Source organism: Erinaceus europaeus, chromosome 2 (genome assembly GCF_950295315.1).
Source record: "Erinaceus europaeus chromosome 2, mEriEur2.1, whole genome shotgun sequence".
In the NCBI taxonomy this organism is placed as follows: Eukaryota; Metazoa; Chordata; class Mammalia; order Eulipotyphla; family Erinaceidae; genus Erinaceus; species Erinaceus europaeus.
Window position 1 is genome coordinate 140,415,932 of NC_080163.1, and position 14,943 is coordinate 140,430,874.

The window sequence follows — 14,943 nt, forward strand, 5'->3', positions numbered from 1 at the left end:
CCTCAACACAATATGCCAGTCGGATTTCCAAAAGAGTGGCCAGGGAAGTCTGGGTCAAAGTTGACTGTCCTATGTGTGAATGAGAAAGCAGGAGGCCTCAAGAGAGTACATACTGGAAGCCAGTTTGGGTCTACAAACAAAACAAGTCTTGGATGAATTATTTACCATGATAAAGGTGGACAGATGAGGCCAAGAAATACAATTATCAACTGAGAACATGTTTAGCTTTCAGTACAAGGAGCATTTGTTTCATGTGGTTTGTTTGTTTGTTTGTTTGTTTTTGCCTCCAGGTTTATTGCTGGGGCTCAGTGCCTGCACTATGAATCCATGGCTCCTGGAGGCTGTTATTCCCATTTTGTTGCCCTTGTTGTTATTGTTATTGCCGTTGTTGTTGGATAGGACAGAGAAATGGAGAGAGGAGGGAAAGACAGAGAGGGGGAGAGAAAGACAGACACCTGCAGACCTGTTTTACTGCTTGTGAAGCAACCCCCCTGCAGGTGGGGAGGCAGGGGCTGGAACCGGGATCCTTATGCTGGCCCTTGCACTTTGTGCCATGTACGCTTAACCCACTGCACTACTACCTGGCCCCTGAATTTGTTTCATGTTTATCTCATAAATAAGATACCAGGAATTGAGCAGGCCAGGTGTGGTTCAACTGTCTTACAACAATGAATCAACTGTTGAGCCTTTCTTTCTTTCTCTCTTTCTTTCTTTCCCTTCTCATTCCCCTTCTCTTTCCTCTGCTCCTTCCTCCCTTCCTCCCTCCCTCCCTCCCTCCCTCCCTCCCTCCCTTCCTTCCTTCTTCCCTCCCCTCTGCTCAGATCTGGCTTATGGTGGTGCTGAGGACTGAACCTGGGACTTCAGAGCCTCAGGCATGAGAGTCTCTTTGCATAATCATTATGCTATCTACCTTCATGATCCTCTATTATTTTAATTAATTAATTATGTTACCAGAGCACTGTTCAGCTATGGCTTATGGTGGTGCAAGGGATTGAACCTGGAACTTTGGAGCCTTAGGCATGAGAATCTATTTGCATAACCTCCTGCCCTCTATTTATTTTATTTTATTTTAATTAATTAATTATTGCCTCCAGGGTTATTGCTGGGGCTCAGTGCCTGCACCATGAATTCACTGCTCCTGGAGGCCATTTTTTTTCCCTTTTGTTGCCTTTGTTGTTGTAGCTTTGTTGTGGTTATAATTGTTATTGTTGATGTCGTTCGTGTTGCATAGGACAGAGAGAAATGGAGAGAGGAGGGGAAGACAGAGAGGGGAAGAGACCTACTTCACCGCCTGTGAAGCGACTCCCCTGCAGGTGGGGAGCCGGGGCTTGGACTGGGATCCTTATGCCAGTCCTTGCGCTTTGTGCCACATGCGCTTAACCTGCTGTGCTATTGCCCGACCCCCTTATTAGAGAAAGCAAAGAGAGAAAGAGGGAGGAGAGAGAGAGAGAAAGAGAAAGAGAGAGAGAGAAGAAAGAGAGAGAACTGAAGCTTTATTCATTGCAGTGGGGACCAGCTCAAACCTAAATCAAGCACATGGCAAAGCAGCATACTACCAAGTGAGCTATTTCACTAGCTTGATCGACTTTTCTTGTCCACTATGCTTAGCTATTCAAATATGAGACCATTTATTGGTAAACACATCATTGTTTTATAAATCACCAGTAAAAATTCTCATTTATTTATTTGTGCCTACAGGGTTATTGTTGGGGCTTGGTGCCAGCACTATGAATTCACTACTCCTGTTGGCCATCCCCGATTTATTTGACAGAACAGAGAGAAATTGAGAAGGAAGTGGTAGATAGAGAGGAAGAGAGAAAGGTAGACACCTGCAGACCTGCTTTACAGCTTGTGAAGCATCCCCCCTGCAGGTGGAGAGCTGGGCTCTCCAACCTGGGTCCTTGTGCTTAGTACTATGTGTGCTTAACTGGGTGTGCTACTGCCTGCCCCAAACTCATTTTTAAATGAATAATCAGTGAGAATTATTTACTTAAGTATAATGGGCAAAGCTTTAAAAATAATATTTTACTTATTCATTTAGATGAGTTTGTTAAAGAGAACCTAGTAGATGGTTCACTTCGGGTCCTAAGGGGAGGTCTGTGATAGCGAATGGGGTGGGGGAGAGGAAGAACCCGCTCTAGGTCTCAGCTCCCTTATAGTCTGGGGACCTGGAGTTCAACTCACCAGCTAGCCAGGGCGTCACCTGGCTCTCTCTGGCTTGATACCAGCAAGTACTTTCTTTTTTCTTTTCTTTTCTTTTTTGTCACCAGGGGTTATTGCTGGGCTAGGTGCCTGCATGATGACTCCACTGCTCCTAGTAGATTTTTAAATTAAATATTAAAAATATATTATTTATTTTTAATGAGATAGATTCAGAGAAAGACCCGAGCACTGCTCAGCTCTGGCTTAAGGTGGTGCTGGGGATTGAAGCTTAAAATTTTTTTTTAATGATAGAGACAGAGACAAATGAAGGGTGTGAGGGAGAGAGAGAGAGAGAGAGAGAGAGAGATAGATGGAGTGAGAAAGAGAGACACCTGCAGCACTGCTCCACTACTTGTGAAGCTCCCTGACTGTAAGTGGGGACCAAGTCCTTCAACCTGGGTCTTCAGGTTTGGTAATAATGTGTGTGTTCTACCAGATAAGCCACCACCCTGCTCCTCCAACTGGGACTTTCATCTGTAAAAAGCCAATCCACAGGTCAGGCTGATCCAAAATCAGGAGGTTCAGGAGACCACACCTCTGGCCTAGTTTCAAGTATAGAAGTTTTGGCATAATATCGGCCATATAGCTGTTGTTGATAAAACAGTTCTTGAATGAATGGGGGAAAGGTTAAGTGTTGGTGCCATGCAACAAACATGACTCTCCCATTGAGGAGCTCTTGATCACGGTGGGGCCAAGCTGCTGCCTCAAGACACATGCTTGAAATAACTCATTCATAGGGGGCCAGGCGGTAGCCCAGTGGGTTGGATGCAAGGACCAGCGTAGAGATCCCGGTTTGAGGGCCCGGCTCCCCACCTGCAAGGGAGTTGCTTCACAGTGGTGAAGCAGGTCTGCAGGTGTCTATCTTTCTGTCACCCTCTTTGTCTTCCCCTCCTCTCTCCGTTCCCCTCTGTCCTATCTAACAACAACAATAACAATAATAGTAACAACACCAATAAACAACAAGGAAGGGCAACAAAAGGGAAAAAATGGCGAGAGTCGGCAGTAGCGGAGCGGGTAAAGCACAGGCGTGGCGCAAAGTGCAAGGACCCGTATAAGGATCCCGGTTTGAGCCCTCGGCTCCCCACCTGCAGGGGAGTCGCTTCACAAGTGGTGAAGCAGGTCTGCAGGTGTCTTTCTCTCCCCCTCTCTGTCTTCCCCTCCTCTCTCAATTTCTCTCTGTCCTAGCCAACAACAACGACATCAATCATAACTACAACAATAAAACAAAGGCAACAAAAAGGAATAAATAATAAATAAAAATATTTTTTTAAAAAGGGAAAAAATGGCCTCTAGGAGCAGTGGATTTGTAGTGCAGGCACCGAGCCCCAGCAATAACCTTGGAGGCAAAAAGAAAAGAAAAAAAGAAATAACTCATTCATGCTGCTATACATCTTGGGTGACTGAGGGAACCATTCTTCTCCAGGCAACCTTGCAAGTCCTATAGGACACTGGGGTGGCACAGTGCTTGGGTGGGGAATCTCAGTTTCATAATGAGGATGGATTGAGAGTCAGCGGGTGCTATGGTTCTTCTGTCCCCTATGGGGAAAATCTGGAACAGCACCTTGGGGTGAATCAATTTTTTTTCATCTCTAAAAAAGTTTATTAGCATGATTAAAAACATTTTCTTGGGGGCCAGGCAGTGGTGTACCTGGATTAGTACACATGTTACCATGACAGATTCAAGCCTCTGATCCTCACCTGAAGGGGAAGCTTCAGGAGTGGTGAAACCATGTTGCAGATGCCTCTTTCTCCCCTTCTCTCTCAGCTCCCCCTTCCCTCTCAACTTCTCTCTGTTTCTATTTAATATAAATAAATAAAATAAAATGTTAAAAACATTTTCTTGAATAATAATAAACATAATTTCTAACATGAAAGAATATCAGTGGCCATACCTTTTAAAAATTTTTTTAAAAAATATTTATTTATTCCCTTTTGTTGCCCTTGTTTTTTATTGTTGTAGTTATTATTGTTGTTATTGATGTTGTTGTTGGATAGGACAGAAATGGAGAGAGGAGGGGAAGACAGAGAGGGAGACAGACACCTGCAGACCTACTTCATTGCTTGTGAAGCGACTCCCCTGCATTTGGGGAGCCCGGGGTTCCAACTTGGATCCTTACGCCTGTCCGTGCGCTTTGCCATGTGCGCTTAAACCACTGCGCTACCACCTGACTCCCAGCTGTACCTTATAACCAATATCTGCAAGTGAACGGATTACTTTATTATCAGTCTTCTTTTTATTAAAAATGATCTATGGGGGGCCAGCGGTAGCACAGTGGGTTAAGTGTACATGGCGAGAAACGCAAGGACCAGTGTAAGGATCCTGGTTCGAGCCCCAGCTCCCCACCTGCAGGGTTTTTTTTTTCACAAGCGCTGAAGCAGGTCTGCAGGTGTCTTTCTTTCTCTCCCCCTTTGTCTTCCCCTCCTTTCTCAACTTCTCTCTGTCCTATCCAACAACAACAACGACAATAATAATAACAACAAGGGCAACAAAAATGGGCTGGGGAGTTAGCATAATGATTTTACAAAAGACTTTCATGCCTGAGGCTTTAAGGTCCTAGGTTCAATCCCCAGCACCACCATAAACTCTGGTATCTGTCTTTACTCAAAGATTAAATAAAAATATATAAAAATAAAAATTAGTTCTCCAAAGGGGTGAAGGAAGGCAGGGGTCGGTGGGGCCTGTGTCTCTTCCCATCTCCAGGAAAGGGTGGTCCTCACCCCCACCCAGCCTGGGTACTTCTGAGCCCAGGAGTTGGAGTGGCCTGGTAATGCAGGCGGAAGGGAGTAGCCATTAGCACTAATGAGACAGGTGGCCTGAAAGCTTTTTACTCTGATAACCCACCCAGAGAACAACATGTTCAGCTCTTTGACTTCCAGGAACTCCAGGTGGGAAGGGGTGGGGGTCTTGGAGAAGCTTTGAGGGAGAAGGGGGATGATGGCAGGAGAACCTGACTTTGGCTCCATGGGCTTCTCCCCTCCCATTCCACCTCAAACTGCTAGCTCAATGTTGGCACCCTACTCTTAGCCCAATCTGGCTACTTGTCTCTCTCCCCCTCCCATGACAGTTCCCCAAATTCTTGGAAGCAAAGGAAACAGCACACCGTGTAGAAGCTGAGTGAGCATTTCCGGGGCCACAAATTAGATTAGGTGTTCAAGGCTGCCTGTTTTGTTACTACTGTTAGTTGTGTGATGCTCTCCCACCCCCTCCTCTCCCAGGTCTCTATCCTACAGAAATTTGGGGATCCCTGGGCACCCATTTGTTCCCAACATTTGATAGGATCTTGGAAACCTCACCCAAAAATGGAGATGGCACCCCTCTTGTAGAGCACCTAAAGGCCCAGGTTTCAGGGAGAGACCTCGACTGTGCCCCCACACTCTGGGAGGGCCCCTCCTGCCCTGGTGGTGGGGACAGTCACGTGGGAGTCCTTTATTAAACGTTGCCATATAAGCTGAGGGCTCCGGGCCAGATGCGCTCAGGGCACGGACCCAGCAAGCAGAGGTAAGTCGTCAGGTGGGACCAAGATGCCTATTCTCTGTGGAGGGTAGCAGCCCCCTGGGGTAAGGTACCTCAAGGATGAAGAAAGACTAAGTGATGGATCTTCCTGCTGAGCCAGGCCATGCTGACTACAGTGCTGCTGAGCTGTGTGCTGCTGCTGGCATTGCCCGTCATGCAGGGGGCCCAGATGGACTTGGTTCCCATGGAGGGCATCAGAAGACCTGACCAGACGCTGTTCTCAGAGATGCCAGGTCAGTGTGGGAAGGAGTGGCTTTTTGGGGGGCTTGGTTTTGAGTTTTCTTTTTCCTTCCCCAGACCCAGATGTTGGAGGTGGGTATTTCGTGCCTGGGACAGTCTCCTCTCATGTCCTTTGTCCCAGGCCTGGGCCTGTCATCCCCTTCAAAAAGGATAACTGCAGAACAAGAGGAAGAGGATTTGCTGCAGGAGGCCAAATCCTTGATAGAGGTAACAGCTTTGGGAGATGGGTGAGGCAATACTGTTCTGGGTGGGGGCATCAGGCTAATCTCTTTCTACCTAGTGACCCCTTCACCTGGGGCAGCATTGTAATGAGTTCTCCCCATGCTCCGCTGCCATCCTTTTGAGATGGAGGAAAGAGCAGAGGTCGGGGCCTTGGAGGAGCCTGGAGGGAGAAGGGAGGACGGAGATGGCAGCAGGAGGATCTGATTTTGGCTGAGCTAAGGTCCCAGGATCTGCCTTGGAAGGCCCAGACCTACTACCCTACTCCTCTGCAGGAGCTAGATCCTCAGGGCCGTGAGCCCCGAACACTGCGTCGCTGTGTTCGGCTGCATGAGTCCTGCCTGGGACACCAGGCACCTTGCTGTGACCCATGTGCCACATGCTACTGCCGCTTCTTCAACGCCTTCTGCTACTGCCGCAAGCTGGGCACTGCAACGAACCCCTGCAGCCGCACCTAGCTGGCCAACATCAGGGTTGGGGCTTGGCAGGGGGGGGGGCGGCAAATAAACGATGGGACCAAACACAAACTTCTGGTGTTATTTCGAACGTGGCTGTTGGAGAGGGTAGATCATAGTTGGACTGGGGATACTGCCAACCAAGTAACACACACACAAAAATTCTAACCTTAGGGCCTGGACTATCACTTAATGGGAGTCACCTGGGGGAGATGGAAAAGGAGGAACTATCACATAATGGGAGTCACTTAGGGGAGGTGGAAAAGGAGGAAGGTCGCATTTTAGTCCTCCAGGATCCAACCAATGCGAGGATGGGGGCATAGCGCAGTATAGGTGGTGTTAACTCTGAACTGGCCAACATAAGGCTTCAGGGTCTGCTGTATGAATGATTCTCAGCCAAATCCCCCTACACAGGATTTAAGTTCCCCTGGGGCAGGGGGAGACTGACTTACCTGATTCTTTCCAAATATGAAAAGCAGGGCCTGAGGCCGAATGATAGCACACCTGGTTGAGTGCACACGTTACAGTGCTCAAGGAAACGGTTTCAATCCCCTGGTCCCCACCTGCAGGGCAACAGCTTCGTAAGTGGTGAAGCAGGGCCGTAGATGTCTCTCTGTCTCATTCCCTCTCTATCTCCCCTTCCTTCTCAATGCTTCTGTCTCTATCCAAAACAAATAAATAAACAAACAAAAAATTTAAAAAAAGAAGCAGCCGAGCTAACCCCCATTTTGGTGAACCAGACCCAGGCACACAGAGCGGGCCACATTCAATTTCCCGGCCACGGGCACCACCACGCGGCCCGCCTAGGACACTGCAAAACTCTCTAGGGTGCCAGAGCGAAGCTCTCTCAGTGCGCATGCGCGGGTGTGGGGGCGGGCTTCTGCTACATTAGTCACAGCGCAAAACCTCCCGAAGGCTGGGCGTCGCTCAGAGCCCCGCCCCGTTGTGGTCACGTGACGGACTCGCGCGTCACCTGACACGCTTGACAGCCCGCTGCGGCGCAACGTCAGCTGATCTGGGAGTCGCGCTGCTTGCCGGCTGGTGGGGGTTCTCGGGTCCCGCACCTCCGTCGCAGCCATGTCGTTCTTCCCGGAGCTTTACTTCAACGTGGACAATGGCTACTTGGAGGGACTGGTGCGCGGCCTGAAAGCCGGGGTGCTCAGCCAGGCGGACTACCTCAACCTGGTGCAGTGCGAGACGCTGGAGGGTGAGCCGCGGGGCCGGGCTGCCCAGTCTTTCCGAGCCGACACGGAGGCTGGCTCGGGGCCTGGGGCTTCGAGGTTTGGGTCGGAGACCTGGAGACCCGGCTTCTGGAAGGGCCTCGAGGAGGTTTCTCTGGGAATCCGGGTGCTGATGGCGGGCGCGCCGGAAATCTGTCTCCAACTGAGGCTCGGGGCTGAGGCCCAAGTAAGGCTTTAGGAACTGCCGTGGTTCTCTTCTGCTTGGGCCGCCTCTTCCCCTTTTGAGTCCTTCTTGTATTTCAGTAGAGGGAATCTCTTGGAGGCAGGGGTAGATAGCATAGTCGTCATACAAAGAGACTCTCATGCCTGAGTCTGAAGTCCCAGGTTCAGTCCCTCGCACCAACATAAGCCAGAATTGATCACTGCTCTTGTAGAGAGAGGAGAGAGAGAAGAGAGAAGAGAAAGGAGAGAGAGAAAGAGAAAGAAAGAAAGAAGAGAATGATAATGAATCTCTTGGGAGGTTGGTCCACACAAGTCTTACTACACAGAGAGCTATTCCGTGGCAATGCTTAAGGAAGCAAAGCAGAAAAGTCTTCCACTTCCCTCCAGTATATACACTAAGGCCTTTGTGTCCATCCACTGACCCATGGCTTGAGAATTCCTGGGAAATTCTGAGCCATCTGAGCCAGTGTTCTTTCCCATCACCGAACCACTGGCTGAGTGGTCTTCTGAACGCCAGGCTTGGGAGAGCAAGGCGTGGCCCAGCAAGTTTGAAAGTTCATACAAGGGAGTTGGGCAGTAGCGCAGTGGGTTAAACCGCAGGTGGCGCAAAGCACAAGGAACGGTGTAAGGAACCCGGTTCGAGCCCCTGGCTCCCCACCTGGAAGGGAGTCGCTTCACAGGCGGTGAAGCAGGTCTGCAGGTGTCTGTCTTTCTCTTCCCCTCTCTGTCTTCCCCTCCTCTCTCCATTTCTCTCTGTCCTATCTAACAACAACAATAATAACTACAACAATAAAATAACAAGGGCAACAAAAGGGAATAAATAAGAAAAAAAGAAAGTTCATACAAAAGTATTTGGTCATACAAAAGTATTTGGTCAGGGAGCCAGGTAGATGGTGGCGCACCTGGTTAAGTGCACACATTACAGTGTGTGAGGACCTAGGTTCAAGCCCCTGGTCCCCACCTGCAGGGGGAAAGCTTCACAAGTGGTGAAGTAGGGCTGTAGATGTGTCTCTGTCTCTCTCCCTTTCTATCTCCTCCTCCCCTCTCAATTTGTCTCTAGCCAATAATAAATAAATAAAACAAAAAAATTAAAAGTATTTGGCCAGTAAGTCCCACCTCAGCTGCTAGAAAGACACCTGTTCTTAGGACTAGAATGGTGAGAGGCTGAGTTTCCTTTTTCTGGACACATATTTCTAAAGTGAGGATGATTCCTTTAGACAGAGTTGCATCAAGTTTACTGAATTGGAGATGTCCTTAATCGAGCTTTTGCTTCCTCCCCCTTCCCCCTGGCCACACTTGGTTGTCAAGTGCATTGTGACTGGGATATGAATTCCCCTTTTCAACCCTTAAAAGCTATCCTTTGAGTAGAGCTACTGTTAGCCCATTGTTGATAGCAGGATGGGGAAGAAGGCCAGATGATTCACCCTCTGGGGGAAGGGTTTCTCCTCAGAGACTTGATTAAAGTTAGAAATGGGCTCAGTGAAATAAAAATCAGTAATTATTTCTTCCAGACCACACACTAGTAATATAAACATCTTAAAATATTTAAACTTATTGAAGTTAAAATACTGTTATGGATGCTATGGTTTTAATATAAATGTATAAGAGAAGGTGTTCTTTTCCTTTATGAAGACAGATATGGGAGAGGTGAAAAGAGCACTTTTTGGAGTGTTGGGTCATAGGAGTTTACCAGCACCCTGGGTGTCCTCACTGTGGGAAAAGGAGAAGAAACAGAGGGAGGCTGTTTTGGGCAGTGCCTGGCGCGCACACACACACACACACACACATCTTGTGTGTGTGTGTGATTTAATATTGGTTTATAAAACCATCTTGTGTGTGTGTGTGATTTAATATTGGTTTATAAAACCAAAAGATAACAGGAGTACAATTCCACACCCTCACCATCACCAGAGTGCTGTGTCCCCATTCCCTCCTTTGGAAACTACAGTGATTCTCCCAAGGTCAAATATATGGGTTGAATGTTATTTCTATCTCTCTCTCTATTTCTTTTTTCCTATTTTTTCCTATTGTCCTGTCTTCTCTTCTTTTTTAAAAAAAATTTTAATTATCTTGTTATTTATTGGATAGAGACAGCCAGAAATCAAGAAGGAAGGGGGAGATAGAGAGTGAGAGATACAGAGAGACACCTGCAGCCCTGCTTCATCACTCGCAAAGCTTTCCCCTGTAGGTGGGGACCGGGGCTTGAACCCGGGTCTTTGCGTACTCTAAAATGTGCACTCAACCAGGTGCGCCACTGCCTGGCCCCCCTTCTCTTCCTTTCTAAGTCACACCTACACCTATTACTATTACCTATTACTTCCAAGTATCCTTCTGTTTTTCTTCTTTTCTCTCAGGGTCCTGATAGAATTGGGGTTCAAAGCCCTCTGGTCATCTTCCCCTGACATTTCTCCCCCCATGGGAGTATAGACCAAAATTCTTTTTGGGGTGCAGAAGGTGGGAGGTATGGCTTCTGTAATTGCTTCTCCATGGGACATGGATGTTGGCAGGTCTGTCTCTACTTCCAGCCTGTTTCTGTCTTTGCCTGATGGGGTAGACCTCTGGAGAGGTGAGATTCAGAGACACACTGGTGAGGTCGTCTGCCCAGGGAAGTTCAGGATGGAATCATAGTAGCATCTGCAACTTAGTGGCTGAAAGACAATAAAATATAAAGCAGGACAAAATGTTTAATAAGCAGAAACCCAAAAGTAGGAATAGAGCAGAGGAGAATAGTGATTTTTAGGATGGAAAGAAGCTAGGAACTCTATTTTAGATATGTTCCTAGTGGCCTATGACTTTAGTAATTTTTGCTTGAGTTTGATAGCTAACATGGAGGTGGACAAAAATATTGTCTGGGTAGATGATGTCAAAGTTGAGAATAGCACACAGGTCTGTTTTTTAAAAAAATTTTTTTACTTATTCCCTTTTGTTGCCCTTGTTGTTTTATTGTTATAGTTATTGTTGTTATTGATGTCGTTGTTGTTGGATAGACAGAGAGAAATGGAGAGAGGAGGGGAAGACAGAGAGGGAGAGAGAAAGATAGACACCTGCAGACCTGCTTCGTCGCTTGTGAAGCGACCCCCCTGCAGGTGGGGAGCCTGGGTGTGAACCAGGATCCAGTCCTTTAGCTTCACACCATGTGTGCTTAACCTGATGCACTACCACCCATTCTTCTAGCACACAGGTATTTTAATGTGTGTTTTGTGGGTTGATTGGAACAAGAGAATGATCTTTATTTCCATAAGTCTGAAGGTAAACATTATTGACTACCAAGTAGCATTTAATAAACTTCTTTCTGGGCTTTACACATTCCTGCTACTTACTGTCTGCTCTTCTTTCCTGTAGAGCTTCTGGGGATACAGGGTCCTATCTCCCCAGCAGACGCTCCATTATCCTCCACAAACATATCAGACCTTCCTCTCACAAAACTGTTTAGCATATGGCCCCCCTTATAGACCATCATCTAGACCTTTAGACATGTGACATTCAAAAATTCTCTTGCTCTTCTTTAAAATATTTAAGTTTCTTAATATTTAATTTTTTAATTTTTAAAATTATATTTATATATTGGATAGAGACAGTCAGAAATCAAGAGGGGAGGGGTGAAACAAAGGGAGAGAGAAAGATAGACACCTGCAGCACTGCTTCACCACTTGCAAAGCTTTCCCCCTGCCAGTGGGGACCGGGGGCTCAAACCTGGGTCCTTGTGCATTGTAACATGTGCGCTCAACTAAGTGTACCACCAATCAGCCCCTATTTTTTAATATTTATGTATTTATTTTGTATAGAGACAGAGCAGTTGAGAGGGGAGGAGCAGGGGGGGGAGATGCTTAAAGTACTTGAATATTTCTCTTTATTTTTTATTATTTATTTATTGACTCCAGGGTTATTAATGAGGCTTGGTGCCTGCACCACGAATCCACTGCTCCTGGATGCCATTTTTTTTCCTTTTGTTGCCCTTGTTGTTTATCATTGTTGTTGTTACTATTATTGTTGTTATTGCTGTCATTGTTGTTGGGTAGGACAGAGAGAAATTGAGAGAGGAGGGGAAGACAGGAGGAGAGAAAGACAGACACCTGTAGACCTGCTTCACTGCTCGTGAGGTGATCCCCCCCCCCCCCCCGCAGGTAGGGAGCTGGGGGCTTGAATAGGGATCCTTACACCAGTCATTGCACTTTGCGCCACATGCACTTAACCTGCTGCACTACCGCCTGGCCCCACTCTCTCTCTTTTTTAAAGATTTTATTTATTCATTTATTAATGAAAAAGATAGGAAGAGAAAGAGAGAGAGAGAGAGAGAAAAAGAACCAGACATCACTCCAGTACATGTGCTGCCAGGGACTGAACTCAGGACCTTATGCCTGAGAGTTCATTGCTTTATCCACTACACCACCTCCTGGACTACACCCTACAGTACTTTAGTGAAACTTCCCCCTTGAAGTTGGTGGCTGGGGCCTTGAACCTGGGTACTTGTGTATTGTAGCATGCACACTGTACCAAGTGTGCCACTTCTTGGCTTCTCCATAGTTCTTTCTTTAAATATTTTTAAAAAGATTTATTAACATGAGAAATAGAGGGAGAGAGAAACATTTGATGCCGGGGATAGAACGTAGAACCTCATGCTTGAGAGTCCAACACCTTATTCATTGGTTGTTGACTCTAGGGCTTCCCCCTCTTTCATGCCTATTATTTTTCCTCACAGAAGCTAAACTCCTAAGCTCTCACTGTACATATTGTGGTAGACTTTGAAATCAGACATATCTGAGTTTGAATCCCAACCCTACCAATCACTGGGATACCTTAGACAAGTTTTTCAACACCTCAGGGTCCTGTAGTCTTCATCTGGTATATTAATAGCATCTATATGATAAGATTGTGAGATGTCAACAAGCTAATACATTGCTAATTAGGCTGTTTTAGCTATTAAGAATTGTACTGCTATGAACATAGGTGTACACATTTCTTTTTGGTTGGGTGTTATGGAGTCCTTGGGGTATATCCCTAGGAGAGGAATTACTGGATCATATAGTGGTCCATGAAGCAACCGGTGGCATAGCTATATACAAATAATGTCAAAGACATAAATTATGGTGATGTGTATGATACAGCAAATCCTAATAAAGGGATTCTTCAAAGTTAACCCAATTGCCAAACAATGTGATTATTGCAATAACTATCTATTGTCTTCTTAAAATCTAAGACAACAGGAATCTCCTGCTTCCTCTACAGAGCCTATGTTTCTCCCAATCCTGGAACCTCTGGGGTGGGGCTCACTTCCCTGCATGTTTCTCTTAAGTCAGGCCAAATGATATTGCATCCACCGATTCCAACCTAATCAGTGCAGCGAGTACCACCATCTCAGCATGCTTCATTTCTACTTCTTGAGAGTAACTCCAGAGGCCTAGCCTCTAAGTCGTTGTTGAGTGTTTTTGCTTATCTCTCCCTGCTAAAGAAAGCAGGGGAAGTGGAATAAGATAGGGAAATGGGAAGGAAAGACCAACTAAGCCTGAGGCCTTTAGAGAGATCTTTAGGTGTGTCCTGAGATGATGAAGTTTCAAAAAAAAAAAAAAAATTCAAGTGTTGGACAACTCCCAGAAGCTATAGGGCGTTAGGTTTAAGGTGTTTATACCCTTGAACACACCCTAGCTTTCTATCTGGATTCTAGTCCAGCAGGACACCTGCTACTTACCTTTTCTGCTGCAACTCAGAGTCTCTTAGGAGCTCCAAAGCCTATGTGTCCTCAGTTGTCCATCTTGATTGATTATCTCTGCAAGATATACAAGAAAGTGAATTAAAGGAGTAGAGGTAGGTTATTATAAACATTTTCCTAATTCTGAGTGTTTCTGAATGTGCTGAACACCTTCTGGGAGCTGGATCTTGTGCTAGGAGGTTGTATAGAAGAGGAATTGGGTTAGAGATCTACAAAGAAAAATCACACAATGATACTTTGAATGTTTTCTTTTTTAAAAGTATTTATTTTATTTTTGAGAGAGATACAGAGAGAGAAAGACACAGAGAAACACCAGAACACTGCTCAGCTCTGGCTTATGGTGGTGCAGGGGATTGAACCTGGGACTTTGGAGCCTCAGGCATGAGAGTCTCTGCATAACCATTATGCTATCTACCCCTGCCTACTTAGAATGTTTTCATATAAGGGTGGTGCGTCTGTTTTATGCCAGGCACTGAGCTGGGGGCTGAGATACTTTTTGTTTGTTTGTTTTATTGCTGTAGTTATTGTTGTTAGTGTTGTCATCATTGTTAGGACAAAGAAAAATGAAGAGAGGGGGGAAGACAGGGTGAGAGAAAGATAGACACCTGCAGACCTGCTTCACCGCCTGTGAAGCGACTCCCCTACAGGTGAGGAGTTGGGGGCTCAAACCAGGATCCTTATACCAGTCCTTGCGCTTGGTGCCATGTGCGCTTAACCTGCTGCGCTACAACCTGACTCCCTGAGATACTTTGTTGAATGATGTTTTTTTAGTCTTCATATTAGTTTGGGGGTGGGAGTCTGGGGCTAGGGGAAGACAAGAGTTCAGTGTGGCATGATGGTTACAGATGTGGACTTAGTACTTCATGACTCTGTGGCCATGTAACTTGTCCTGTCAATTGTCACCCATCCAGAATCCTTTGTAAAATAATAGCAATAATAATAATACCAATAGTAATAGCACCTATCTCGTGGGTTGGTTATGAATGTTAAACAGTATAATCCATGTGAAACACTTAACTTGAATTTGGCACATGGTAAGTGCTCAGTCAGTGTGATAGCTGCCACTATTGTTATTTTAAAGTAAACTAAAGAATTAGATATTAAAGATAATTCCTGTGAAGCTTTACAGAGTGTGTCTGTGCTAGGCGATGCTGAGGAAAGGATATTTAAGTTGAGATGTGAGTGATGTAGAACCAGCTAGGC

General features: G+C 46.2%; 2 protein-coding genes across 3 annotated transcripts in view; both read left to right on the top strand.

Annotated features, from left to right (window-relative positions):
- AGRP (agouti related neuropeptide) overlaps window positions 1-6,696 on the top strand; it is a 69,165-nt gene extending 62,469 nt beyond the window's left edge. For both annotated transcript variants that reach the window (XM_060185329.1, XM_007517733.2), the window contains 3 exons: window positions 5,817-5,949; window positions 6,078-6,163; window positions 6,451-6,696. In XM_060185329.1, the coding sequence (XP_060041312.1) occupies window positions 5,820-5,949; window positions 6,078-6,163; window positions 6,451-6,633 (399 nt within the window). In that variant the 5' untranslated portion in view covers window positions 5,817-5,819 and the 3' untranslated portion in view covers window positions 6,634-6,696. The remainder of the gene's footprint in view (window positions 1-5,816; window positions 5,950-6,077; window positions 6,164-6,450) is intronic.
- Window positions 6,697-7,620: 924 nt separating this feature from the next.
- ATP6V0D1 (ATPase H+ transporting V0 subunit d1) overlaps window positions 7,621-14,943 on the top strand; it is a 69,512-nt gene continuing 62,189 nt past the window's right edge. Inside the window, exon 1 of the mRNA XM_007517734.3 lies at window positions 7,621-7,837. Within this exon, the coding sequence (XP_007517796.1) occupies window positions 7,708-7,837 (130 nt within the window). The 5' untranslated portion in view covers window positions 7,621-7,707. The remainder of the gene's footprint in view (window positions 7,838-14,943) is intronic.